Below are 26,531 nucleotides of genomic sequence, written 5' to 3' on the forward strand. Positions count from 1 at the left end.
AAAACAGTTGGGTACAGGAGCAAGATGGTAAAAAAAACACAAACGTCAACAATCAGCGCCATCTCTTTATGGTCACGATAAAGTAACAATTTTATCACTGTTCTGTCATTTCAACATCATCGATGACCAAATCGTCCAACATTTCTGCCAACGTTATCCTGGGAACGGCCTCGTCGACGTCGTCACCGGAATCGACCAGAATCTGTTTCGTACTGTCCTTGAAAATGTTGACGTTGTGTCTCAAATCGGGATCTTCCTCGAGGTCGTCCAAGAACTCGTTGTAGTCCCTTTGGAAAAAATAAATTAGTTTTGGTCCCGTCACAATCGAGACTCCCCCCCCCACCTGGTGTCTGTAACCAAAGCGGTATCCTCCTCCGCGAGATGCTTCAGTTTCCAAATCCTGCGCCTCTTCCTCTCGCTCCTGTCGTAGTACTTCTTCACCAGGACGACGTCGGGAACGGTGTGGCTCTCCAACTTGTCGAAACTCGCGTCGTTCACGTTGCTGTCCTCGAGGTTATAACTGAAATCGTTCGGTTGAATGGTGCACGCTCCTGCCTGGACGCCGTGACTAACCCTAAGACGTAGTCGCCCGGTTTCAGAACGTGTCCCAAATGGGTCCTCGTGTGGATGGTGTTATCGTTCATCCCCAATTCGGACGCTTTGACCACCCAGATGTCGGCCAGGACGTGTTTGTTGGAGATCGCCCCCTGGCCGGGGAAACTCTTCCTGTCCTTGTCCATGATGGGTTCGATGTCCATCACCACGTACTCGACGAGCTGTTTCGGGTTGCAGATGGCGCCGAAGGGGCTGCGCCAGTACGCGGTGCTGTTCATCTCTGTGACTGGAAGAAAGTGTCAAGGTTTTTTTGTTTTCTTCTCGTTTCCACTTACTTTGCGCTCTGGAGGGGTCGATGAGGTGTACAGAGCTGGTCACTCTGTAGACCAGGCAGAGAGGAGAGATGCCGCCTAGTTGTTGGGTCAGTTTCTTCGGAAGGCACACCAAACTGTCTTTCGACACCGGAACTATCTCCACCGAATACGTGAATTTGTAATTGTACAGGTTGCTGTGGATGTCGTGGGAGATTAGTTTCTTCGAGTGGCTGGATTTACAAGGGAGGACGGCGGTGAGGAAATCCACCATTTTCCTGGCGTGGGCCTCGGTGGCGTAGAAAAAGTCGAGGCCGTCTGCGATTGGAAAATTTCATTAAATAATAAATGCTAAGAAACCTATCGACCTATAAAAGTAAATAAAAAATAAATAAAAACAACATAAAAATTTATAACACATTATAAAAAGCAATTGTTCTTGAGGTTAAATGTTTATTAAATTTAAATTGTGATTAATTGGTTATTATAAAAAAGCGTGCGGTAATGAGGTTCTTATCTCACGCAAAATGGATGGGATGAGTGTTATTTATCCCACGGGCATACATATAGATAAATGTGTATTATAAACGGAAAATAGAAAAAAAAAAGATTGTGAATCGATTGTAGACATTTTTGTGTTAAGCCCCCCACCATACACGCTCCGTTAATCCTCAGAGGAAAAACCGCCCAGGCCGGGCCTGGATTACAAACTAAAACTGACAACGATGCACTAGACACTGACGCTATTTATAACCTCAAACTTGGAAAAACATAACCTACTTCAACAGAGAGTTTTACTGTCATTAAACATGGTCTCCCATTATGCCAAAACAACGTGAATGCATTTTCGCACTTACCGTGAACAGGCTTGATCCCCAACGTATTCTCGTGCGCCTTGTGCTTCAAAATCAGCTGTTCCAAGTAAAAGAACGTCTTCTTGTTCTCAGCCTTCTGCCTCACTTGCACCACAGCCCTCCAGAAATTCTGCGCCTCCGATCTGTGACAGTCGTCACACATCTGATGATTGACGATGTAATCCACCACAAACACTTGTTCCAGCATTGCCCCTCCCAACACTTCCCCGTGCACCGTCAACTTGACCTTGATCCGTTTCGAATGGGGCTCCGTCCAGACGAATCCCGCATCGACCAGTTTCACTCTACTGAGACCTTTCAATTTTTTCAAACACAACGACAACAACTCCTTCGATTCCAAAACGCAGTGGACCCACTCGGACGGTGGGTTGTGGTAGCGCTCGCAGCCCCGACAGAACTGCAACGTCACCTGCTTGGGGATCCCTTCGGTGATGTCCACTTTGGTGCGGAGACACGCCACGCACATGTTCGACGGGTTGGGCTCGATGGGGCTGCCGCACTCGCAGCACAAACTGCAAAGTAACAAATTAAGACTTGAAGGAAAAGGAAACACAAGATGGAGCTCACATTGTGTTTTTGACGGTTTGGGCCGTCGAGACATTTCCGATGTACTCCATTTTTGGGGGTCCTTTGCACAAACTGGTATATCACGTGCGAAAAGCACGTAATTCTTAACCTCAAAATGTAACTTTTTCGCGTTTCGTCTCGACCGGTCGCGCCGATCGCAGCGACATCTGACGATGTCGCAAAAACACTAAATTTCAAGAAACGTTCCGTTGTCAAATTCTTTTATTGACAAATTATTGTTAAATTTTACAACAAATCATTTTGAGAGAAAATGTACCCGTACGATACAAATTGTGCCATACATTATTAACACTATTTAAACATATCAATGACTTTTCGAAACTGGTCGAGGCGACATCTACCGATGCAATGCTTAATTTAAATGAAAGGATCAATTTTTGAACATGTCATTCTCTCATTTATAAATGATCGATAAATTTGACTTGTGTTCACAGAAAATATTCTTCTACTTCGTTTAAAACGTGTTGTAGATTTACTTTAAGCTTGTAAAAAGTCTAATTTGTCAAGGAAGTTGTTTACGTGGTGTATTTCTGGTTGCATACCTACATCCATTAAATGTTATGATATAAATAAATTAATAAAGTTACACCGGTGTAGAAAATATGATACTTCCTCGTTTTAATTGAGCACATAAGGACTCTAAACCGACGAAAGCGGAGGAGTTATAAATTCGAATTGATCTTGTTAGGGCTAGAATCGAATTAATTTTGTTACATTGTAAACAATATCACACATCACATCAGTAAAGAAACGAAACGCAGAGTTAACAGTTCTTCCTTGTCACACCGACGAAGAACACGTGTTTTATCGTATGCCTAGAACGCGCAACAAGTGTTAGGAGCCGTATTATAGACGCAAACTCAGTGTTCAACTAGTGTATTTATAAAAGCAGTTACGGTAGTTGTACAGTCAATTCAGACCGTTCAGTCGGTGTTGTGTCGAAGTTACGAGTTCATTCATACCTCCGCACAATACTTTTCGGTTTTACGTAGAATAAATAGTTCATCTATCGTTGAATGTTTTGTTGTGTTTTTGATGTGACAAACCTAGGTCGTTCGATTGCGTCGACACAATTAAGATCGGGAGTCGAACAGATTAAATGGTAAGTGTGATCGACTCGCTTGTTTTATGATTAAATCAAAACAAACAATATTGAAATTGGATTTTGAGAGAACTCTCTTTGTCTCGATTAAGTAAATAATCGAACACAAGTGGGAATTCGGTGATTCATTTTACGTTGCGATGGGGTTTGTGGGAAGTAAACATTCGAATGAATAAGAAATTGGATGCAGCCTTGATCGTGCAAGGTCGCAAATTAATTAATCGAGTGAAATTTGGGCCCAAACGATTCGGTATGGAAATGAGGAAGACGATCGACGTGCACGACACGTAATTATTTTTCGATTAGGCGAGAAAAGAAAATTTCTAATTTAAAAACCGTGAAGATTTGGAAAGGTTTGAATACGTTTAAAAAATCAAGTTGCATGCACTGGCTGTGATTCACTGATTTGCCAAAGGGGGAGCTTCGTCTGTTATCTGGATCTGTGAATAATAACCACTTCCGGTCCAAATCTCATTTACATTTTCTTTCACGATAACGAAGAGTGGTCTGGCGAGGATTATGAGATCGGTCTCGAGAACGTCCAGGTAAAAATTTCTTTTGGGGAACATCTGTCGTCTGGCGGTGACAGGCAGGGCAATTAACCTTTAGAAAAAAAAAAGAAAGAAAAACTATCTACATTCCATTATGGAGCGCAGCCTGCAGCAGGTGCACCGAACAATGTGAATGTTGATAAGTGGATAACAGTCAAGGCTGGTGCAACAGTAATTTTATTGATTGAGTAGAAAGTAGAGTCGAAAAATTGAAAACGAGAGATTTTTTAATGAAGATGGTTTGCGTCGGGGAGAATGCGTTGTTTTGTCTGGATTGGGGGTAATGACGTGACTGCGACTACCGATATCAATCAAGTCGAGGTGCATATCGATAGATCAGGGGTGGACATGTTGTTATTATTGGAAAGTTACTGGAAAAGATGACAAAAAACCTTTCAAGTGTGCAGTAATGGACAGAACTGTATTTTGTTTTGTAGGAAAATTTATTAGTGTGGATCAAACGGCTTAAAAATTTGGAAGATACTTATGTCTCCAAGAATTTAAGTCATTGGATTGAACAATTTAAAAAACGTTAAATTCCATTCCCTTTCAAAATTCAAGTGTTCGTTTTCGTGTCGAATTGTAAGCAAGGTCGCAATGCAGAAAAACTAATTGTAATATTTGAAGGATAAAAAATTAATATTCTGCATGGCCAGATCTTAAACCCCTTGAAAATACATAATTCAATTGAAGACAAAGGACGACGATTTAAAATGAAAATTTTGGAAGTTATGTATTTTTGATTCATATAAAATACGCAAAATAAACAAAAAAAAGTTTACTCCTACTATGACAACTCGAAATAGATATTTTTTTGTTTTGTCTTTCTTCTTTTTTTATATTTTATTTTTTCTTGGTTATCGTGTTACTGTCGCGAGCAAAAAAAAAACTGGTCGTCAAAATCATGATTTGACACAATGGAAAATGCTCCATCGTAAAACGGTCGTAAATATCATAACCTATCATCATGTATGAAATTAATTGACATTAGTTAATTAATTTTTCTGACATTTTGTTGACATGGGCATTATCAGGCAGGGATTTTTTTTAAATTTGTGACAGTCTAACCAAATTTTGAAATGACATTGACGACCAGAATTTTTTGCTCGCGACAGTACGTATCAATTTCTCTATTTTTATTTTACCGTAAGCAAGTTTTTCTGTGAGTTAAGATATCGCTATCATTCTCCTTTGAACTGTCAATTTTTTTTAACCTTTTGTACGTCAAAGAGTGTTTAAAAGAATTGTGGTCAAGTGGCCTGGTGCTTGCTTTTGTTTCCGGTAACGTATGGCGTAGCTTGGTCAACTGTCGAAACATATGTAGATGTCAAAGTCTTTGGATGTCAAATGTTATTTATTCAACGAACAAACGGTGATGTGAATTAGTTAATTTTTTTGTAAAAAACAGTTCTTTTTAGAACCAACCAACAAGAGTTTAGATCGTTTTTATTTTAGGGTAATTATTTCATTTACTACAGAATCGTAATTAAAGCGAGATTATACAGGTGTCCCAAAATAACCAGAGGAGTTTACGGTGGTGGGTTCTTTACAATACTCCGAGACAAAAATTTTGATGCAATTATGCCGACACTACAATCGTTTTCAAGCGGGCCGCTGTTAAAAGCTTCCCAAAATAATTGACTTGTGCGAGGCTAGTTGTGGTTTATTAAATTTGTAAGAACGAGAAAACCACGAATAATTTAACCACGATTTTTTTTTTGGAATGTTCATTATGTATATTTAACATGAAAAAATATGTGTTTATAATGTACAAGGTTATTATAAATATTTCTGACATTATAAATGTAGTTGGCTGGACTTATACAGGGTGATTCTGAAATAAGTATGTACTAGCAATTTTGACCAAGTTTTCAATAATTTTTATCTCGAAAACGAAAAAACTTTTATAAGAATTTTTTTTTGTCTATGACTACTCGTTATCACCAATTACCGGGTTTTTTTCCCAAACTTATTTCAGAATCACCCTGTATGTTGTCATTACAACACATACCCCGTTCCCATATCAAATCAACGCCACAATTTATGTCGAATTTTGTTCTAGGGGAAAGTGAAAAGTTAGGTTAAATTATCTAATTCTTCCATACATGTATAGTGTAACGGTAAATTTAATTCTTTTTACAACACGTTAATTTTAAATGTTTCCAAAAGTCACACGTCAATTTGGCAAAATTAAACTGTTGTTTCAGTCGTACCAACTTGTCTGGTCTTCAGTAACTATGTGGCATTATGGGGATATGTATTATTTTACTGTTCAACCAACATAAGTCAACAGCTGGTGCATCTTTAATATGTGAATAGAATAAAATAAAATATGTAATGTCCATTTATGAGTCAATAAAATCCACGATTTTCATTTAATTTTTCATACCCTCTTTCAATAATTTTTCCCAATGTTGTCACTGTAACTGGCGACAAAATTTAAAATATAAATTGTACTCCATTCAGAACAAACAAGTTTTAAACTGTAGCTCGAAAAATTCCGGTGAAGGATATTACGGAAATTATTTTCCGTAGATTGCAGAACGCACAACAAAACATGGAGTTGTGGAATTTTGATCCAGTTATCGCTCAACACAATTCTGTCAACTTATTCTTATTTTGTTATTTTGCGTTGTTTACAGAATTAAATCATAATTCTATATTTAACCCGGTCAGTTGGTCTCAAACCGTACATTTCCTGTTGTTATAATGTCATCAATTATTCGATGTCCTATCATTTTACAATTCTCCATCCACTTGCGTTGGCATTTTGTTTATTTATTCCTTGGACATGGAAACAGTTTCCTTTGTTTTATCTTATTTACTTTATATCCTCCCATCACATCGCACTATTTTATTATTTTAAAATTGACCACAATTTACTTTATCAGATCAATTAATATTTGTTTACTCAGTTTTCGTGTCCACTGTTATTAACGCAGGCTACTTCTCTCGCTCCTTTATGGCGATAATTCTATATTTAAAACAATTAGTTAAACGAGTTATCACCACCATTACTATTTGTTATTTCAGATGTCAAAATGGTTGAGTTGGCCCTGAAAATTAAAATTTAAGTTGGCAGTACCAACCTGGCCATTTATAGTGATTTTAGAGTTCTTTGGTTTATATTTCAATTGTCAAAAACAACGTCAAGGTCAAGAATATATTTGATACTATAACAAATAAATCTTAGAAATACCCATGTTGGTAATTTTATGCCCAGCCCATATCTGTACTTTAGTTCTTCAATAATGCTTCAGCTTGAATTTTGAATTGATTAAATTCCGCCTTGGTGCAACAATTTAAAAATCGTAATCACTACAAATACCTCTTACCTAACAAAATTACAATTATTAACTAACAATTTGCAAACATAATAGCGCTGGAAATGCAAATATGTACAGTGTACTCCGAGCACGCGTTACTCAATACCCCGCGTGCGTTTCTTAATTAATTACAATTAAAAATGGAAAACGTTCGCCTTTGGAATATTCAAATCACTTGTCTGCGACTTCCAAGGCTAGCAATTTTACACATAAAATATTTTCTAGAAAGTGCAATTTCCGTAATTTTTATCGACCACAAGTCACTTTTACCCCGATTTTATTGTGCATTTATATGCGCTCCGTGAAAAACATCGCCGTATGGATATCGGTGAAATCTGAAAGTATATTACTCGAAATGGTCGACACGCGTGATCGGTTTTAATCTGAACAGAAATTGTTCAATTAAAATGATCACGAGTGTCGGACGGTATAGTGCCGGTTTTATATGTCACATCTGTCAGAACTGTCAGTGTCATTGTTGCCACTCTTGACGTGTTGATTTTTTTTCAAATCGACTCTTTTTGTTTCAGCTTCAGTTGATGGGAAAGACTTGAAAGGATCATTTCGAGATGGTGTACGATTGCGGTTCGTGCCTGGCCAAATACATTTTGTGTTTCTTCAATTTCGTCGTTTTCGTGAGTATAGAAATATTTCGTAATCCACACATTTGAAAAATGCGCTTTTGATCGGTCCGGCCATTATTAAGAAATTAACGTAATGAGGAACCAAAACTTGTTGTTCTCGCAACAAAATTGGGTAATTTGTTAATGTAAAAGACAACGACAATCGATGGTGCTTAATGTGTTTTGTTTGTTGCTCAAGTTCAAGTTCGAGTCGTCCCAACTTGTCTCGTTCGAAACGTCAAATCTTCCGCGGAGTTGTCATGTTGTCCTAAGTTGGCAACACGCGTACAAATTCGGACGCATCGCAAATGTCACATAGTTGGCAGTGTTGCCGCGTCGCTCAAAAAACACCAAACCAATTTCACTTTCGAGCTGAAAAGCTGTGACCGACATTTTGAGCGTGATAAATGAAATATTTGAGCGCGTTCGCCTGCATCGAACGACAAAAATCTAAATAAAAGAGCGGACAGGTAGAAAGTCGGTTACGTAACGCGTTAAAGGCGAACAAGAAAAATTGTCTTCCTGCTCGCTAGACATTTCTTTTTTGACGAACTCGATCATAAGAGGTGGAAACATGCAGCGACTAATAATTTATTAGGCGGACAGGTACAATGCCCCATAAGTCGGAGATCGAGCGTAGAAATCAATTTCTCTGGACACAATTGCTATTTTTATTAACAGCGACGCTTTCTCTCCAGACGTTCGTTCGAAATTTGAACGTTCTACTTTTGGACATTCTGCTTTTGGGGCATTCTACTTTTGACCGTTTTCTACTTTTGGACATTCTGCTTTTGACCATTCTGTTTTTGATCGTAGCTTGCTGGATCGGCGGTCCTAGCCGTGGGGATATGGTTGGCCGTCGACAAGAACTCCTTCATCGGCCTGAGCAAGATCGTGCCCAGCGAACATGTCCAGGTAAGATGTTTTTTCTTTCGAAGGTTGCAGTCACTTCCATCGTAAGCACGGAGAACTTTCACTTGTCATGGCGCGCTTGGCAAGAATAATTGAAGTTGCAAAGTTTCTTTTTTTTTTTGTATTTCAATATGAATCAGTTTTACGTAAGTCTGCACTTGTTGGCATTTTTGACGATGTGGGTTCCGTTTTTGGATTCCGTAAATCGAGCGTCCGGTGCGACACGTGCATGGTTTGGGGGCATCGCTGGGGGCGGGGGTTGAGGGTGCGAGGTCGTCGACCCTCGATCGGTGCATTTCCTCGTTCCGGGAAAATACAGTGGAAAGTTATATCGGTACGGAAAAGGGTGATGGCGCAAATGGAGATTTGTCGCTCTAAAGTGAAGAATTCCTTTGATGTCGTCGTTATTATTATCAGCATCATCATCATTATTGTTTTTATTATTTTAATTTCAATTAGTTTGTTCCCTTTGCGTGGAGTGAAGCCTGGAAATGACAATTTCCACCTATTTCAGCGGTGGCTTTGTAAATATTGCAGACACGCAACGAGGGGAATTACGTAATTACGAATAGAATGCGGAAAAATAATAAAAATGTTGGTAAACGTTTAAAAAAAGCAGCGTCTGTAGTAAGTCAGAACTGCAAAAAGGCGACCCGTTTGGTGACCCGATTTGACTCCAATTGAATATACTTGGTGTAGTGGATCTTCTGCATCATGTTATGTAAACATTCACAACAGATTCTCGTTAAAAATGTGTCTTTCTACGATTTTACCACAAAACGTGCTAAGCGAACCCCCAGTAGAGAATAATGTCTTATTTTTCTTGAAAAAAATATACACAGCCATCAAAAAAATATTGTAAAACATTTATCTTATTCATCCTGATGTGAGCAGTGCGATGAAGGAGGAAAGAGATCTGTTGTTTGAAAGATTAGGCCGTTTGGTGACCCGATTTGACTCCAATTGAACATATTTGAGGAGTCGTATACGAACTTTGTTTTCGTGGAAATTCCTTTCGGTAACTGAACATATTTGACAATCGGTTTCATTTATTTTTTCCCAGAATACAATTCTGCGTTTATTGACAACATGTGAAGTGCCTGCGAGAATAATTTACTTATTTCTGAAAGAAATATAGATAACGAATAAAACACATATAAGAAAGAAAACATTTATCTTATGTTAACATAAATAGTGCAATGTTTAAACAAAATGGACGCTTATTTGTGATTGATCCGTTTGGGGACCCGATTTGAATCCAATTGAATTTGCTTGGGAAGTCGTATAGAGACTTTGTTTTCGTGGATTTTTCTACAGGATGTTATGTAATTATTCATAATGAACGGAATTCTCGTGGAAAATAATTTCCTGGTTTTCGTAAAAAGTATTAAAAGTATTGTATGAATAGAGGAGAAACTTGTTTGGAAAATTGACACTGGCAGAGACCCGATTTGAACTTATTTGACAACTGGTTTACTACAAAATGTATCAAGCGAAATACCTGCACAGAATAATCTTCTATTTTTTGCAAAAAAAAAAAAAATACAGAGCGATAAAAAAATATAGTAAAACGTTTTATCTTACTAATTCTGTTGTCAGCAGTGCGAAGGGAACGGTTATTTGAAAGATTGATCCGTTTGAGACCCGATCTAACTCCCATTGAATATGCTTGGGAAATGATAGACATTTTTTTTTTCAGATTATTTTTCATAAAAAATATGTCAGTTAAAATAAATCCAACAAAACATTAATTTCATCAACTGTACTGTACGCGGTGCAGTGTAGGAACCCAGGCAATGCATATTTGCAAAGTTGACCAGTTTGGGGACCCGATTTGATTCCTATTGAATATGCGTGGAAAGTCGTACAGATACTTATTTTCAACGATTTTTCCACGAGATTTTATTACGACGCAAGACTCGATCAATTTGCATTTTCACTTTCGGCGGAAATGACGTCAACTCTGTCCTTTTAAATGGTAGTCCATGTGTTCGTCTTACGATTGATCTCAGATCGCCAATTTATAATTTTTCTCGAAGCTTCACATTACGTAGACCAAAAAACGATAGAACGGAGTTTTGTAAAAAAACAATTTCCTATTTTTCGTAGAAATGTAGAAAACAATTATAAAACGTTAGCAAGACGTTGAATTTATAAACCATATTGGAAGCAGTGCAGCAGGAACATAGCAACAGGCTGTATGAAGAATTGACTGCTTTGCTGACCCGATTTGACTCCAATGGAATTTACTTAGAAAATTGTACGGATGCTTTGATTTCGGTGATTTTTTCATGGGATCTTATCGTAATCGAATCACGAAGCTCAGCGTAACAATGAAGAAAAAACTGGTCTGAAAATAGACCCGTTTGACGGCCCGATTTGATTCCACTTGATACCTTTGGAAAGTTGTATAAAAGGTTTTCCCACGGGATCTTGTTACGTAATTGAAGAGAACAGTAAACGAAACCCTCTTGGATTATTTTTTTTTCCATAAAAATGTATCCAACGATTTCACCCGTTGGGAGACCCGATTTAACTCCAATTGAATACGCTTGGAAAATAGTGTTGACACCTTTTTCCACGATCTTTCCGCGTAAAATTGTCATCACACAACACCATAAGCAACTGCATTTCCTCTTTCGACAGAAATGACGTCAACTCTACTCTTTAAAGTAGTAATCCATGTACTCCTCTCGTGATTCATTTTTGGCTCACCAAGTTTTTCAACATGAATCATTTTGTTTTATCAATTGTTTCTAAGTCTGCGCATTGTGCATATAAAACGAACAAGCTGAAATAGCACGGAATGCCTCAAGGTTCAGTCATCGGACCTGTTTTATTTGTGTATCACTTTTTCGTAACTGATTTTCCGTATTTAATTGGCGAACCTGGTTCGCACGGAACGATTTCAACTTCAAGTTTTACGTCCGGAGTCCGGAATAGCTGTGGTGGTAACATGTGCGTCAAAATTTTTAACGGTCTATGGACAGTAACTGTAATTTTATTTGGTTCATAAAATTGTTGTAAAATCAGGTTTCTCCAAGTGGAAGCGGCACTGCAACCTGAAACTACAGCAAACATTACGTTTCCAACAGAACTACATACATAATCGTACGCAATTAATAAAATGGTGAAATAAAAGCGTCACATGTGTCTTCATTCTAGCGTGGACTGATAGGCCAAACAAACACAACAACTGACAATGAAATCGGGCCGCGTAAATAGTTCCGTCGACAGTGATGTCAGCTTTAAATTGCCCGAACGAGGAAGCAAATTCGGTCGACAGATTTTTTTCCGTGACGAACGTCGAAAATTAAACCAACACAAAAACCACAATCCATACCGCCCCCATTAACCACGATTGTCGTCGTTTCCCAATTTATAATTCAACAACGCGCTATCACTGACAGATCTTGGCCACTTCGCTGTTTACATTAACGTCGTTTCCGTTTATCAAAGAGAAATTTCGTTGTAAACGTGTAATGCATCCAACGGATTTGACACATTTGTATACAAATCAATCGAAGTGGTCGTTGACTGCAGTACTGCTCTTGAATATTTTAAACCTGACCCAATTACAGAAAAATCGAAATGCATACTTCCCGTTTGTGAATTTTTTCACTCTCATTAGCAGAACGCGTCAAAATAACGAAAGGGTGAAAACGTCAGATTTTGTTTTGATTGTTGCGGAGCTCCGCAAGGTTTACTACTAGGACCGATATACCTACAGGGTGTTTTAAAATTATCGTATTCCGAGTTCGGGGCTTAGTAGGGGACATCCTGTTGACCAAGTAAAAATGTAAAAAAAAATTGCTCTCACTTTGAAAAAAATATCAAAGTTGCCAATATTTGTTCAAAAGTACCTGATTAATATTCTAGCTATGTTGTACTTCCCTTTTGAACAAAAATTGGAAAAATAAAACTTATTTTTTCGAGATAAGCCTGTTTTTTCTCAAGAAATGTCTTTTCATTTATATTTTAATATTTTACATAATCATCCTCACCATATTTCAAAATGAATGTCAACCATTTATATTTTTTATTTGAAGAAAACATGATGAAAAGTTTAAACCTTCAGACCCATATATCTTTGTAAAGACCCCCCCTATATTTTTTATTTTATTTTTTCGAGATTCCTGAGATTTTTCTCTACAAGACCCCCGACTTGGAATACATTAATTTCTCGACACCCTGTATATTGGCCCTCTAGACGCCATTTTTTCTGCTACCTCATCTTTTGTTTTATCGAAACGTCTGTAAACTTTGCCGAAATCGAAAAGTTGTTTTCTAGGTTAACAACAGCACATCGTTGACGTTTCTTTGACATTTCACCGAAAAATCTGCGTTCCGTTGGCGTCGCATTCGGCATGTTCTTGTTTATATCATAAGTTTTCTTTATTTTTATCTCTTCTTTCTTGTCTTCTCTGCTTTCTTCCTTCTACCTGTTTCTTCTAGCTTTTAGGTCTTGTGTCGTCACCCAAACATTACATCCTCATTTCTTTTATCCGACATCGATGTTATTTCATGTTGTTAAAAACTGTATGTTTTTTGTTCTGGTTAATAAGAACACGACATTCATTAATCATCGGCAACGACATCAACTTGAATTGATCGGATTGTCGTTTCGATTTTGTGTTTTTCGACCCCAGGAACGCACGAAATCCACTTCTTTGTCTCCTATTCTCGTATTCCGGTCGCGTCCGGGGGGCGGAAATGAAATTTTATTAATAAATTTAGCACCGTCGCGGCGACGGTACAGTCGAATTTTGAACGTTCCAACATCGGAGTTGCGAAATTCCCTGAACGTTGTCAATTGTCTTAACGAAATGAAATCACCAGACTAGGTCAACTGGCGGGGTCGAGACCGTTCCCCAATTGACCTGAGGTCCGATTGGAAATTAAATTTGAGTTTGTTTCAGCAAATTGTAACAATAATGGTTCGTGTCATGTTTGTTGTGGCTGTGACGGAAATTGCAAATAGAGTAGGGCCGATGGCTGAACCTTGAGGAGCACCGGTTCATCGTAATTCGTTTCTTTTTTATTCTGTGTGTTGCGTAGACTTGGAAAGAAATAGATATGAAAATGTGGCGAGCCGATGTGAATCATCGTGGTTGCAAAACATGGATTGCCACTTAAAAAGACAAAGTTGACGTCATTTCGGAAAAAATGGGAGATGGGAGTTAAATGCGGCTCCTATCGTAATAATATCCCGCGGAAAAGTCGTGGAAAAAGTTATCTATACCAACTTCTAAGTATATTCAATTGGAGTCAAATCGGGTCACCTAACAGGTCAATTATTCAGACGTTTTGTGGTAGTTTGTTCGTTGCGTGATGTAGGTTTTAAAATTATTAAAAAACTAAAAGATTCGTAACTAAATTAATTAGTTTAATTAATTAATTAAGTAATTTCCCAAAACGCATCATAATAATAATAATAATAAAAAAGTTTGTTGTTTTGGGAATTTAATTAATTAATAATTTTTGTAGTAGATCATTAAATGATTAGTATTAAAAATTTTGGCAATACGATATCAAACATTGATTACCATTGAAAGGGCAGAGTTGACGGCATTTCCGCCGAAAGTGAAGATGGAAATTGATTAGGTTTTGCATTGTAACAATATCCAGTCGAAAAATGGTGAAAAACAAGTGTTTTTAAGACTCACCAAACATGTTCAATTGGAGTCAAATCGGGTCACCAAGGAGATCAATTCTCAGACGGGCTGTTGCTACGTTCCTGCTGCACTGCTTCCAATATGGTTTATAAATTCAACATTTTTGCTAACGTTTCATAATTATTTTTTACATTTCTACGAAAAATACAAACTTGTTTTTTTGCAACAATACAGTTTATAAAGCCACGACTGCACCCATTGTTTTTTGGTATGAGTAACGTGAAGACTCGAGAAAAATGATAAATTGGTGATCTGAGATCGATAATGGGAGACACACATGGACTACCATTTAAAAGGACAGCGTTGACGTCGAAAGAGGAAATGCAGTTGCTTATGGCGTTGTGTGATGACAATGTCGGAAAGATCGTGGAAAAAGGTGTCAACACTATTTTCCAAGCGTATTCAATTGGAGTTAAATCGGGTCTCCCAACGGGTGAAATCGTTGGATACATTTTTATGGAAAAAAAAATCATCCAAAAGGGTTTCATTTACTGTTCTCTTCGATTACATAACAAGATCCCGTGGGAAAAACTTTTATACAACTTTCCAAAGGTATCAAGTGGAATCAAATCGGGCCGTCTAACGGGTCTATTTTCAGACCAGTTTTTTCTTCATTGTTACGCTGAGCTTCGTGATTCGATTACGATAAGGTCCCGTGAAAAAATCGCCGAAATTAAAGCATCCGTACAATTTTCTAAGTTATTTCAATTGGAGTCAAATCGGGTCAGCAAAGAAGTAAATTCTTCATACAGCATGTTGCTATGTTCCTGCTGCACTGCTTCCAATGCGGTTTATAAATTCAACGTCTTGCTAACGTTTTATAATTGTTTTTTATATTCCTACGAAAAATAGGAAATTGTTTTTTTTACAAAACTCCGTTCTATCGTTTTTTGGTCTACGTAATGTGAAGATTCGAGAAAAATTATAAATTGGCCGTCTGAGATCGATCGTGAGACAAATACATGGACTACCATTTAAAAGGACAGAGTTGACGTCATTTCCGCCGAAAGTGTAAATGCAAATTGATCGAGTCTTGCGTCGTAATAAAATCTCGTGGAAAAATCGTTGAAAATAAGTATCTGTACGACTTTCCACGCATATTCAATAGGAATCAAATCGGGTCCCCAAACTGGTCAACTTTGCAAATATGCGTTGCCTGGGTTCCTACACTGCACCGCGTACAGTACGGTTGACGAAATTAATGTTTTGTTGGATTTGTTTTAACTGTTACATATATTTTTTATGAAAAATAATCTGAAAAAAAAATGGAAGAAAAAAATGTCTCATTTCCCACGCATATTCAATGGGAGTCAAATCGGGTCCCCGTTTCCTTCAAATAACCGTTCCCTTTCTTCCTACACTGCACTGGGGACAACAGAATTAGTAAGATAAATGTTTTACTATATTTTTTATCGCTCTTTTTTTTTTTGCAAAAAATAGAAGATTATTGTGTGCAAGGGTTTCGCTTGATACATTTTGTAGTAAACCAGTTCTCAAATAAGTTCAAATCGGGTCTCTGCCAGTGTCAATTTTCCAAACAAGTTTCTCCTCTATTCATACACTGCGGTATGAATAAAATACTTTTAATATTTTTTACGAAAACCAGGAAATAATTTTCCACGAGAATTCCGTTCATTATGAATGATTACATAACATCCTGCAGAAAAATCCACGAAAACAAAGTCTATACGACTTCCCAAGCAAATTCAATTGGATTCAAGTCGGGTCCCCAAACGGATCAATCACAAATGAGCGTTCATTTTGTTTAAACATTGCACTATTTATATTAACGTAAATAAGATAAATGTTTTTTTAATATTTTTTGTTTCGTTATTTATATTTTTTCAGAAATAAACACAAGAGTTGTATTCTGTAAAAAATAAATGACTACCAGTCCCCAAATGTGTTCAATTACGATAATACCAAATGGAATTTCGGTATTATCCGTAATTAAATTGTATTTAAATATTTCGTGGAAAAATAACGAAAAAAGTGCCCATAACACATTCCAAGCATATTCAATTGGAGTCAAATCGTGTCAAGAGACAGATTTCTTTTAGGCAAGGTTTTCCTCCATTCCTTCTTCACTGCAGCATTTGCGATACGTTTAATAAAATGTACATTTTCCTATTTTTTGAATGTTTGCAATAATAGGAAACAATCTCACCATGTTGATTATCAACAATTACATGAAAACCGGTCTGCACCTGCAGCTTTCCAAATACATTTTCAATTGGACTCAAATCAGTATAATCATTTGGACAAACATTTCACCCATTCCAAGTGTCACAATAACGCACAATTACGACGATCACGCCAATAACACTTTTTTTTTTTTTTGTTGCAGCAATTTACTCAGCCCGCCGTGATAGAACAAGGCTCTTACCTCCTGATCGCCGTGGGGGCGTTCATGTTCATCGTCAGTTTTCTGGGCTATTGCGGGGCCTTACGGGAATCTCAGTGCCTTTTAACCACGGTGAGTCACGTTTCGAACGTTTCATTCCTTCCTCATTCCCCTTCGAATTATATTCTTAGAAGCGGTGCCTCCCGGAGTTTTAACGACATAAATAGCGGTTCTAGATCAACGGCGAGCGCGTTCGAAAAAACTTTATTAAAAAATTACAGACGAAAGCAACGGAAACTGGAATTGTTTCACAAAAGAAAAATAACTTCCATAATTAGATAGACATTCTTTCGGCACAACGAGGTTACAAAAAGTGGTGCAAGGTAACGAGGAATTTATTATTCATGTGAAACCGTGGGGTAAATACGTTAATTTACCTAGTTGCGTCACGCTCGAAATGCACATTAAGAATCAAGGTCGAACGGGAAGAGTAAAAATGGAGTGTGTACCAACATCGAGGGGTATTTAGGATGTGTGCATTAATTATAAGCCCTACACCCTTTCTGCCGTCGTTAAATTGGTGTCAATTGAGAGTGCATGTGGGCGCTTAAACGCTACCGTTCATTTAGTTTTGTCTGCGGTCCGCGTATTGACACACTGGGCCTTGCGTAGTACACCAAACTCATTAACAATATGTCGTGTCTTTGTTTCAGTACGGCATTTTTCTGTTGATAATTCTTCTGGTCGAGATCACCGTCGGTTGTCTAACGGTGGCTTACAAGCCTAAGGCGGAAGAAGAGACGAGGAAGTTGCTAAAATCGACCATCGACAAGTACTATTCGACTCCCGAAAACAAAGACGCGGTGACCCTGATGTGGGACCACCTCCAAGCCACACTAAAATGTTGCGGCGTCAACAACTACACCGACTACCAAAGCGCGACGAACTGGTCAACCAGCGGGAAAGTCATCCCCGAGTCGTGCTGCGTCCTCGAAGGGGACCCACTGAATCTGAAACCTTTGGCCCCGTCGTGCGTGACCAGTCCCAACGCCGTCAACTCGTATTACAAACAGGTGAGGATCGAGCGACGCTCAAAAGTGGTGTGATTGATTGGAGCGGTTTCTAGGGATGTTTCAACGCTCTCGTCAACTGGATCATGACCCACGTCGACATAGTCATAGGGGTGGTCGTGGGGCTGGGCTTGCTTGAACTGGTCGGCATATTCTTGGCGTTCTGCCTGTCCAAAGCCCTCACCGGGTACATCAAATGAGTACAAACGCGAGCTCGGCGCGAGCCCCGGAAGTTGCATTTTTATTATCGATATTGTAATCTAGTCGTTACGTTTTGTTGTGTATTTTTATCAATATGTGTATATATGTGATGGGATCAGACGTCGATTGCCAACGAACCGACCCATTTTCGTTTTGAAATGACATTTTCAGTATTATCGTCAAAACGTGCCTTTATGGTCAGATTTTTGTGTCAATGTGTCGCACAACGTGTCCACGAGCCAGTAGACCCCAAGACGGAGCACTCTATGGCCGCATTCAGATATGTCAAAAAATAACTCTGTTGTATGTTAAAATGTATGCGTTACTTTAGTTCAAGTAAATAAAGAACAAGCAAAAGTTAAAATGTTGTTTTTTCATTTTCCGCACTTCACAGATCCAATGAAACAGATCGGATGGAAATTACGTCCAAGTGACAACATCACACGAACGGATTTTGTGTTTACAGTTGTGTGATGTCGCTACTGTCGCAGTCGACTGTCAAATCCATGTGTCTAATCTTGAATAATTTATTTACAAAAAGAAATTACAACCCTGAACGGCGATAAATTACGGTTTATTGTGGTCCCATCATGCCCATGGGCATGTTGACGGGATACCCTGGTTGTGCCCCTTGCGGCATCTGCATGGCCGGCGACTGTATCTGCTGAACGCCGCCCCCCGGCGCCGGACTCGGTTGCTGCGGCTCCGACGGCAGCACCAGATTCAGCAGCAGCTCCCTCAACGCCGGAAATATCGAACATTCCGATATGTTTGACTGGAACTGCGCGAAGTGCTTGAGGAGCTGACTGGCGGCGGTCATCCCGGGGACGGTCCCCGCCTCTCTTTTTTCGGCCAGCTGAGTCAGATTGGTGTTGACGTCATAGATGAAGGGGAGCACCAAAGAGGGCGGCTCCATGTTAGGCGGGTACTGCACCCCTATCCTGGTGATTTGCAACTGAAATCGACACAAATAGGATCGAATCGAAACCGCCCCTGCGGACACTTACGAAGAAGAGAATTTTCGACCTGTACACCAACACCCCCGCCATCCCCGTGGGGACGATCGGGGTGGCGGAGGGTGGAATGCGGAGCATCCACTGCACCGACCACTTCATCCCCTGCTGCTGCACCAATCCCGGCATCAGCTCCAACTTCATGATCTGGATGAAGTCCTTGAGGACGTTGACCGGCACGTTCAGCATCGTGCAGAAGGTGAACATCGAGGTCGGCTTGTACGGAGGAGTCGCGGCTCGCGTGTCGAAGAACTTCTCCAAGATCTGCAACTCCTCGGCCGTCCACACGTCTTTGTGGTCCGGCAGAGGAGTGATCTTGAGATGGAGACTTTGCAAGTGTTGCGGATTTAACCCGATTCGACACTGCAGAATCTCGGTCACTTTGAAGTGGATCACGCCGGGTTCGGTGTTTGGAATCGCTGTTAACTGCGCAAAAGCAGAACAATTGACAGTTGAGCGTCACCGTCTTTTGATGCGAAACCACTCACGTAAGCCTCGTTGTGGATGAACCTCTGCAACTGCCGCCTCATGTAGACGCACCCTAAGAACCGCTCGAGAGGAGCCAACTCCGGTCCTGGAAGTCCCTGCGGGTGCATCGTGGCGCAGCATAGAGTCTCGAGGGCCTCGTGCGTCAAGAGCGTGGGCACCGCCCCCGCCCACGACCTCTGCGGCAGCACTCTCGACAGGTGACCGCCCGTTTTCAGGTCGGACTGGGGGCTGTGCATTATGGGGTGGCCCCCTGGGGACTGGCCCGGTCTGGCCGGCGACGGCCGCGGCATGCTGGGGGATCCCGGCCAATTGGAAGCCGCCGGAGATGCCAGACTTTGAGAAGACGGGAACGGACTGCCGTCGGTGTGACCTTTGCACCCAAAAAAACGATCAACAATTCGATTTGGAAAAATGACATTCGACTGGAGCGCCCCGAGCGTCTCAAATCGCAACTAACGCAACTGTCAAAATTATATTGGCCGACTGAGCGACGCTGTCAACTGTCAAACTTGATACATCTCCTGTCACTACTGCTCTACTACTAGTGGGACGCCGCCCCCTTACCTGCTGCCATGAAGCTGCTGACGGGGGAGTGTCCCGGCAAACTGGTCGAGACCGGTCCCGGCGACGAGTTCGACAGCAACCCCCCAGGACTCGGCATCTGCGGATTCATGGGCGAATTGGCCACCAACCCCCCGGGACTGGGGTGCGGCATCGGACTGGGATTGATGTTCGCGGGGAGCGACGTCGGCGACGACAAATTGAACGAAGTGGCGGGGCTCGACCCGAAACTGGTGTGCGTGTTGGGCTGATTCATGCTGGACGTGTGCGGACTCGCGGGTGTGTGAGGGTTGGAACCGGAGGGCGGCGTCAGCGGCGGGTGGAACCTGAGCCCCGGCTCCCTGGTCCCGGCCGGCGACTGCGGTCCTCGGTGGTGACCTACGAGCACACTTTGATTCACGCGTCGCACCGGGGGCGTAACCCACCTAAGAATCCGCCACCTTCGACTTCCATCGACACGGGCGACGGCGGATTGTCGTCTTCGGACTGGGAGCGGCGCCTGAACACCGCCGTCTCGTCGACGTACTTCGACAGGAACGCTTTCAGACCTTGCGTCGGGGAGAACACGTCGACGACGTTGCTCCTGTCGAATCTGCTGTACGCGCCGTCCCTCAGCGACACCAGACCGGCGTCTCTTATTCGCAACTCGAGACAGTACATGCCTTGGTACGCCAGACGGATCAACGTGCACGACTGGGCCATTATCGTGAAGGTTTGGACCGGCACCTGGGGGCGCTGCAATCGCTCGTTACGTCAAAACTGTCAACGGAGTAGTAAACACACACGTACCGTGTTCTGGATGCCGAGTTGCGGAAGCGACGGCAATTTGCTTATGGAGATGAGGGGTTCGTAGGTCTCGTAGAGCAACTGTATGATCCTGGCCAGGTTGCGCTGCTCGTTCAGGTGGCACTCCAGTTGCTCCTTGATGAGGGAGTGGGCGTTGAGAGCGTTGTTTGTCGCCCCGAAAGCCAGTTTGAACGCTTTTTCCGAGCTGTTCCAATTAATCGAGACCATGGCCCCCTTGTCGGGGCCGTAGCACAAGACTAGTTTGCTGTAGTTGTACGATTTAATACTGAACATGTTCGATAAGTTGTACTTGTCATTCTTTAAGTACTCGCTTAGATCGTGGACAATCGTGTAGAGATGGACGATCTGACCCCAGTCGCTTAACAGCGAGTCCACAGTCCTGGAGATGGCGTCGACCGTCGTCATGTCATAAATGAAGTAGACGGGACGGCGTGACCCTAAAAACAACCAATTTGCAGTCCTCTGGTACACCCGACTCGACTCCTAACGTCACACACACAATCCTGAGCCGAGTGTACTTCCTCCTTACCTTGTTCTTTCGGGTGGAGACTCGTCAACGGCGTCGAGTAGAACACGAACTCCGTCATCCAGCTCTTCAGCATTCCCTTGCTCAGCACCCTTATCGACGCCGAGAGCAACCTCTTGAGGAGCGCGTGCCACGCCGGCGACGTCCCTATCTCGGCGGTCGGCGGCGGCAGCTGTATCAACTTCAACACCAGCCCCGTCGCGTTCGCCTCGACTTGCAAGCCCTGATGGAAGATGCTCCTCTTGGTCAGCTCGTTGGCCAGACTGACGTAGGGCAGTCTCTCGTCGCACATGGCCACCACGTGGGCCAGCTCCGCTATGAAGTAGGCAGGTTGTTTCGACCTCCTGGCGGGGGGTTCCGGTTTGATGCCGCCCTTGCGCTTCAGACTGCCCAGCTCGGTGTGATCCGAGTCGGCGCCGCTGTCTATAGAGGTGAAGGGGCCGTGAGTGGCGACGAACGTGTCGAACTCGATCAGCGTCTGCACCTTCAGGTACACCTTGGGGATCTCGGTCTCGATGCTGTCGTCGTCGGGGTTGTCCTCGATGCTGGACGGCTTCACCACGGCCATGTAGAAGGCGCAGTCGACCTCGCAAGGGGCCGAGTCCTTCTCTTTCAGCTCCACGATCTAGCAACGATGTTTTTGGTGAGTGTGTGAAGCCAGGTGGCGCCACCTGGCTCATCACACACTTTACAAATAAAAACAAATTACATCACTGAAATTTTCCCATTACGAAAACTAGGACAAACCCGGAGATCATATCGGACACTTTTCAATCATAAAAACTTTAAAAGATTACGATTGAACATTACGATAAAATATTTGCTTCCAGATAATTTTGTAAACAAAGATTCCCAATCGATCATTAACAAGGTGAGTCTTGTACAACTACAGTGTTTTGTTACATTAAATTGTCCACATGGAAGAACGTGGGGACATCCAGCGGCTGCTGCATTCTCACTTAAGCCAACTCGATTTAGACCAAGAAATCTTAGCCGAACACATCATAAGAAAACTGAAACACGATGCTGATACACCTTATGGCGAAATGGCCAGATTGGCTTTCCAAAACGGGTTGAAAACCATAGGGGCAACACTGTTGGAACGCGAAGTCGAAACTCGAGTCCAAGTGGAAGTGTTGATTGAATTCGACGAAAACGTTTCCGCTTTGGGTAAAGCCGTCGACAGCGGAGACCCCGACTTGATCAATCTGATCATTCTCCATCTGCACAAGAAGTTGACACTTGAAGACATCAAAATGACAATTCGCGATTTTCCTTCCGTTCAATCTTCGTACGTCAAGTACTGCAAACATCATAACAAGCAAACCCTGTACAGCATTTACCTGAAGGAAGATAATTTCGGCGCTCTGGGGGAGATTTTCATCGCTGAGACCCTCGACGAAACCGTAAGTGCATTTCTAGTGATTTTTGTTTTCGAAGTTGGTACCTGATCTGTCTTTAGAAGTCGTATATGAGGGATTCCCTCCTGCGTTCAGCGCACGACGTTTATTTACAGGAAAAAAATGATTTTTACGTCTCAACTTGCTACGACCACGCAAAATTGTTGGAGTTTCAAAAGGCGATGGACGAAAAGTCAAACGACGGCGAAAAATTCGTGGGAAAATCGTTTCACGACACTTGTCTTTCTCTACTGTTGAATAACGAAACAGAGTTGGCCGAGAGATTACGTACTGAGTATAGCATTCCGGAGAGAAGGTTCTGGTGGTTGAAAATACAAAGTCTGAGTTGTTTGAAGAAGTGGTCGGAGTTGGAGGAGTTTTCGGCGACGAGAAAGTCTCCGATCGGATATGCCCCCTTCGCTGACGTTTGTCTCCAAATGGGCAACAAAAAAGAAGCTTTGAAATATTTATCCAAGATGGACGTCGACTCGAGAATCAAGTGTTACATCAAGGCCGGGTAAGTAGAAGGGAATGTACGAAACTCTTGCGGAATTGTGCGGTTGCAGATTTCTGAACGACGCGGGGAAGCTGGCGTTGAGATCAAAAAGTCGCAACGGATTGTTTGAAGTGAGGCGCAGATGTGTGTATCAGTCTGATTTGTTCAAAAAGGTGGATCACGCTCTCATGAAAATGACCAAATACAACCGACAAATCTGGCGCCGGTTCAGTTTCGAAAGTATGAGAAAACAGAAATCTAATTTGACAACTTGATTGTCAAATGTGTCGTGTCGAGACTAGAACATGTCCTTGAATAATTAATAAAAGGTAATGAAAAATTGTATTAATTTGGTGCACGGAATAATTGAAAAACTTTACCACTCCATTTTCCCCTAAATCAAAAAAGTCTACAGCGTTGCCACGTCTACTTTCAGCGTAAATTGCGGTGTTGTTGGATCTTTCGTATCTGACAGCTCACTTTATCTAGGATCTGAACACCACACCCAAAAGTCACATTACTACCCCCTCTCGGATCTGAATTTTTACTTTTTGCAAAAACGATTACCCCATCTGCACTCACCAGCACTACGTTCGGATGCCTGTGCAGCTGCACGTACATCCTGTGCCTCCCGATTTTGGTCAAAGGATGGTCCGAGTGGTGGAGGAGCGGCAACCTCTCGTGCGCCGTCGCCGGCAGATGCTGCAACGTCTTCTCGCACCTCCTCTGCGTTATCCAGAACCTCAGCTCGGCAATTAGCATCGTTAGCTTGCCGTGATCGCCGTTGAGGGCGTTGTTCAGTTCGGGAATGAGCGGTGGGTCGTACTGGGGCACGTGACACTGCAACATGCCCGTGTGCGTGTCGACGGTGATGAGCAGTTGTTCGGCCCTGAGACACGGTTGGAGGATTGCGACCGACAGGATGGCCGGGGAGCCCTGCAGGTTACATTCGACCTCCTTCAGCATGCCTTGCACCTCGAGCTTGATGTCGTGGAGGCGGCTGCGCGTCCGCACGTAGATGGTGTGCACCAGGAGGCGCTCCATCGAGAGGATCTCCGAACGGATGGCGCGATCGGCGATCTCGCTCTCCTGACGCAGAACGTTAACGCAAAAATCACAAAACAAACTGTAAACGGTCACCTTGTTGCCTAGAGACGGGACGTGGAGGACCGCCAGAGGGCGCGCCGGGTCGTGAGTGTCCACCTGGATGGTCAATCTGTACCCCAACTCGGACCTCAGGTCTTTATTCGCGGACTCTTTACCCTTCGTCGTCAACTCTCTGTCGAATCAATCTGCGTGAGCGAAACAACTTTGTTTCGGGTCAACTCACCTCCAGTACGACACCGTCAAGCATTTCCCGGGGATGTACTCGTCGACGTGGATGTGATCGTCCAGTCGGTCCCGCATCAGACGCAGAGTCTGCGAGTAGAGCACCTCCAACTGCAAGGACTGACAGAAGAAGTGGAGACAGTTGTAGACTTCTGTCAGAGGCTGAGGATTGTCCACCAAACGCGTCTGTATCAGTTGGTGGATGTACTGGACTTGCAAAGAGTGAACCAGAGCCTTCCCGTCACCAGTTTCTTTGTCCTCCACCAAAATGTCAATCTCCAACAGCCTCCAAGGTATGTTGGGGCCTTCCCCCATCACAGTCAAGGACACTTCGAACTCGTGCTGGACGTGAAACGTGACCCGTCCGTTTTCGATCTGCAACACGCTCGTGAGATACCAACCTCGCAAAAATAAACCCCCCTACTTTCAAGTTCTTCATCTGGGGTTGCAGATTCCCGGTCACCAGTCTGTGCTGGATGACCTGGTTCAACCTAAGTAGAGTGTTCCTCTTTTCCGAGTTGGTGATGGGGTCGGGGGGCACGATCTTCTCTCGGATGCAAGCTGGCAACCGGCCGTAAGTCCCGGTGGTTAAGACTTCCACGGCTGCGGGAATGTGGAAGTTCGGCAGTCGAGCCTGCACCAGCGTCTCGCGAGCCATCCTCGACAGCATGTCCGCGGTTTCGACGAACAACAAAGACTGTTTGTCGAGGAATCCCATGATGCGCTGCAAGTCGGTCGTTAATTATTTTTGTTTGGTGCGGAAGTTCAACATTACAGCCGACTTTTCCACTTTGGAGGCGCTGTTCGCCCACTTTACTAGCGCCAATAAGCGCACGAACAACTGCCGGGTCCGGGTCGCGAAATTGTAGATTTCTATTTTGCGCTCCATGTCTGTCTTTCGAGGTAACCTGCAGGAGTATGGAAGTTCTCATTTGTGCAACAAAAGCAGAGTTGATAATTACGCAACTAAGTAAGACAAAAAAGAGAAACACGTGGAGGAACAACGGACAACACAATTATCGTAGACGCAATACTGTTTATTCTTAGTGCGTGCCGGAGAACTGGTAATAATACTTTGGTGTTACTTACAGCTCGGCTAATACTGTGAGTTCGTGGTAAGTTCTTTGAATTATGTAGTCGATGAGCTTGGCCAGGGATATCATCCCGCCGCGATTACCTTCTTGGGGGCCCCCTAGGCCGCCTTGTGCGGCGGCATTGGCCACAAGCGTCTGCAAACCTTCGAGTGGTACAGGAGCCATGGTTAATAGGTTAGGATCTCAAGATGATTTTTTAACAAACAACAGAACACTGTGCAAGCGTTATTCACATTATGATTGAACGAATTATAGAAGTTTAACTAGTTTACGTCACAAATATCACCATTTTAACTACTTAAAACTTAAAATTAACACCCTAAACTAATAATCGAAGAAATAGAACTGATTTTGTGGCACGACCGCCATCTTGGTTTGTTTATACAAGGCTGCCAACTCACGTTACTATGCACGAAAGTTACTAACTGGAGATCGTTCTTGCTGCAGAATATAGAGGTATAAAAAAATATAGACTAACTAGTCTAGAGCTGGTCTTTGTCTTGTTTACATTTTTTCGTCAGTCTTTTGAAGCGGCGCAGTTTATAAAATTGAGTGGTGTAAGTTGTGTTTAGGGACAAATCTGTCACAGCGAATTAATTTGATTATGAAATCAAAAGATTTTTTATAAAACTCGATAACGTCTGATTAAATCATATAAACGTAATTGCGATAACTTTCAAACG

The 26,531-nt window shown here is 42.2% G+C and overlaps 3 protein-coding genes across 6 annotated transcripts; 1 reads left to right on the plus strand and 2 right to left on the minus strand.

Annotated features, from left to right (window-relative positions):
• Positions 1 to 45: 45 nt before the first annotated feature.
• Positions 46 to 2,508, minus strand: Nmd3 (60S ribosomal export protein NMD3). The gene is made up of 6 exons (XM_069056076.1): positions 2,309 to 2,508; positions 1,724 to 2,253; positions 891 to 1,184; positions 574 to 841; positions 344 to 520; positions 46 to 287 (listed from the first exon to the last, which is right to left on the minus strand). Exons 1-6 carry the CDS (start codon positions 2,356 to 2,358, stop codon positions 95 to 97), a joined length of 1,512 nt encoding a protein of 503 aa, XP_068912177.1. The 5' UTR covers positions 2,359 to 2,508; the 3' UTR covers positions 46 to 94.
• LOC138136784 (tetraspanin-18-like) lies at positions 2,118 to 23,770 on the plus strand. 4 transcript variants are annotated; one of them, XM_069056082.1, is made up of 8 exons: positions 2,118 to 2,260; positions 7,839 to 7,943; positions 8,748 to 8,846; positions 16,866 to 16,994; positions 17,576 to 17,935; positions 17,989 to 22,935; positions 22,992 to 23,446; positions 23,496 to 23,770. In XM_069056082.1, the coding sequence occupies exons 2-6, from the start codon at positions 7,878 to 7,880 to the stop codon at positions 18,130 to 18,132; spliced, it is 798 nt and encodes a 265-aa protein (XP_068912183.1). In that variant the 5' UTR covers positions 2,118 to 2,260; positions 7,839 to 7,877; the 3' UTR covers positions 18,133 to 22,935; positions 22,992 to 23,446; positions 23,496 to 23,770. The 4 variants fall into 4 exon arrangements, with proteins under 4 accessions (XP_068912183.1, XP_068912182.1, XP_068912180.1 ...); XM_069056081.1 differs by lacking the exon at positions 2,118 to 2,260 and adding an exon at positions 3,097 to 3,431; XM_069056079.1 differs by lacking the exons at positions 2,118 to 2,260; positions 7,839 to 7,943; positions 8,748 to 8,846; positions 16,866 to 16,994; positions 17,576 to 17,935 and having other exon boundaries at positions 22,154 to 22,935.
• Positions 18,647 to 26,246, minus strand: MED14 (mediator complex subunit 14). Its single transcript, XM_069056070.1, has 13 exons — positions 25,844 to 26,246; positions 25,530 to 25,662; positions 25,179 to 25,478; positions 24,756 to 25,129; positions 24,566 to 24,704; positions 24,008 to 24,514; positions 21,533 to 22,154; positions 20,986 to 21,440; positions 20,622 to 20,931; positions 20,200 to 20,574; positions 19,635 to 20,005; positions 19,141 to 19,572; positions 18,647 to 19,088 (listed from the first exon to the last, which is right to left on the minus strand). Exons 1-13 carry the CDS (start codon positions 26,011 to 26,013, stop codon positions 18,708 to 18,710), a joined length of 4,569 nt encoding a protein of 1,522 aa, XP_068912171.1. The 5' UTR covers positions 26,014 to 26,246; the 3' UTR covers positions 18,647 to 18,707.
• Between the last annotated feature and the right edge of the window lie 285 nt (positions 26,247 to 26,531).

The sequence above is a fragment of the Tenebrio molitor genome, chromosome 8 (genome assembly GCF_963966145.1).
Source record: "Tenebrio molitor chromosome 8, icTenMoli1.1, whole genome shotgun sequence".
NCBI lineage: Eukaryota > Metazoa > Arthropoda > Insecta > Coleoptera > Tenebrionidae > Tenebrio > Tenebrio molitor.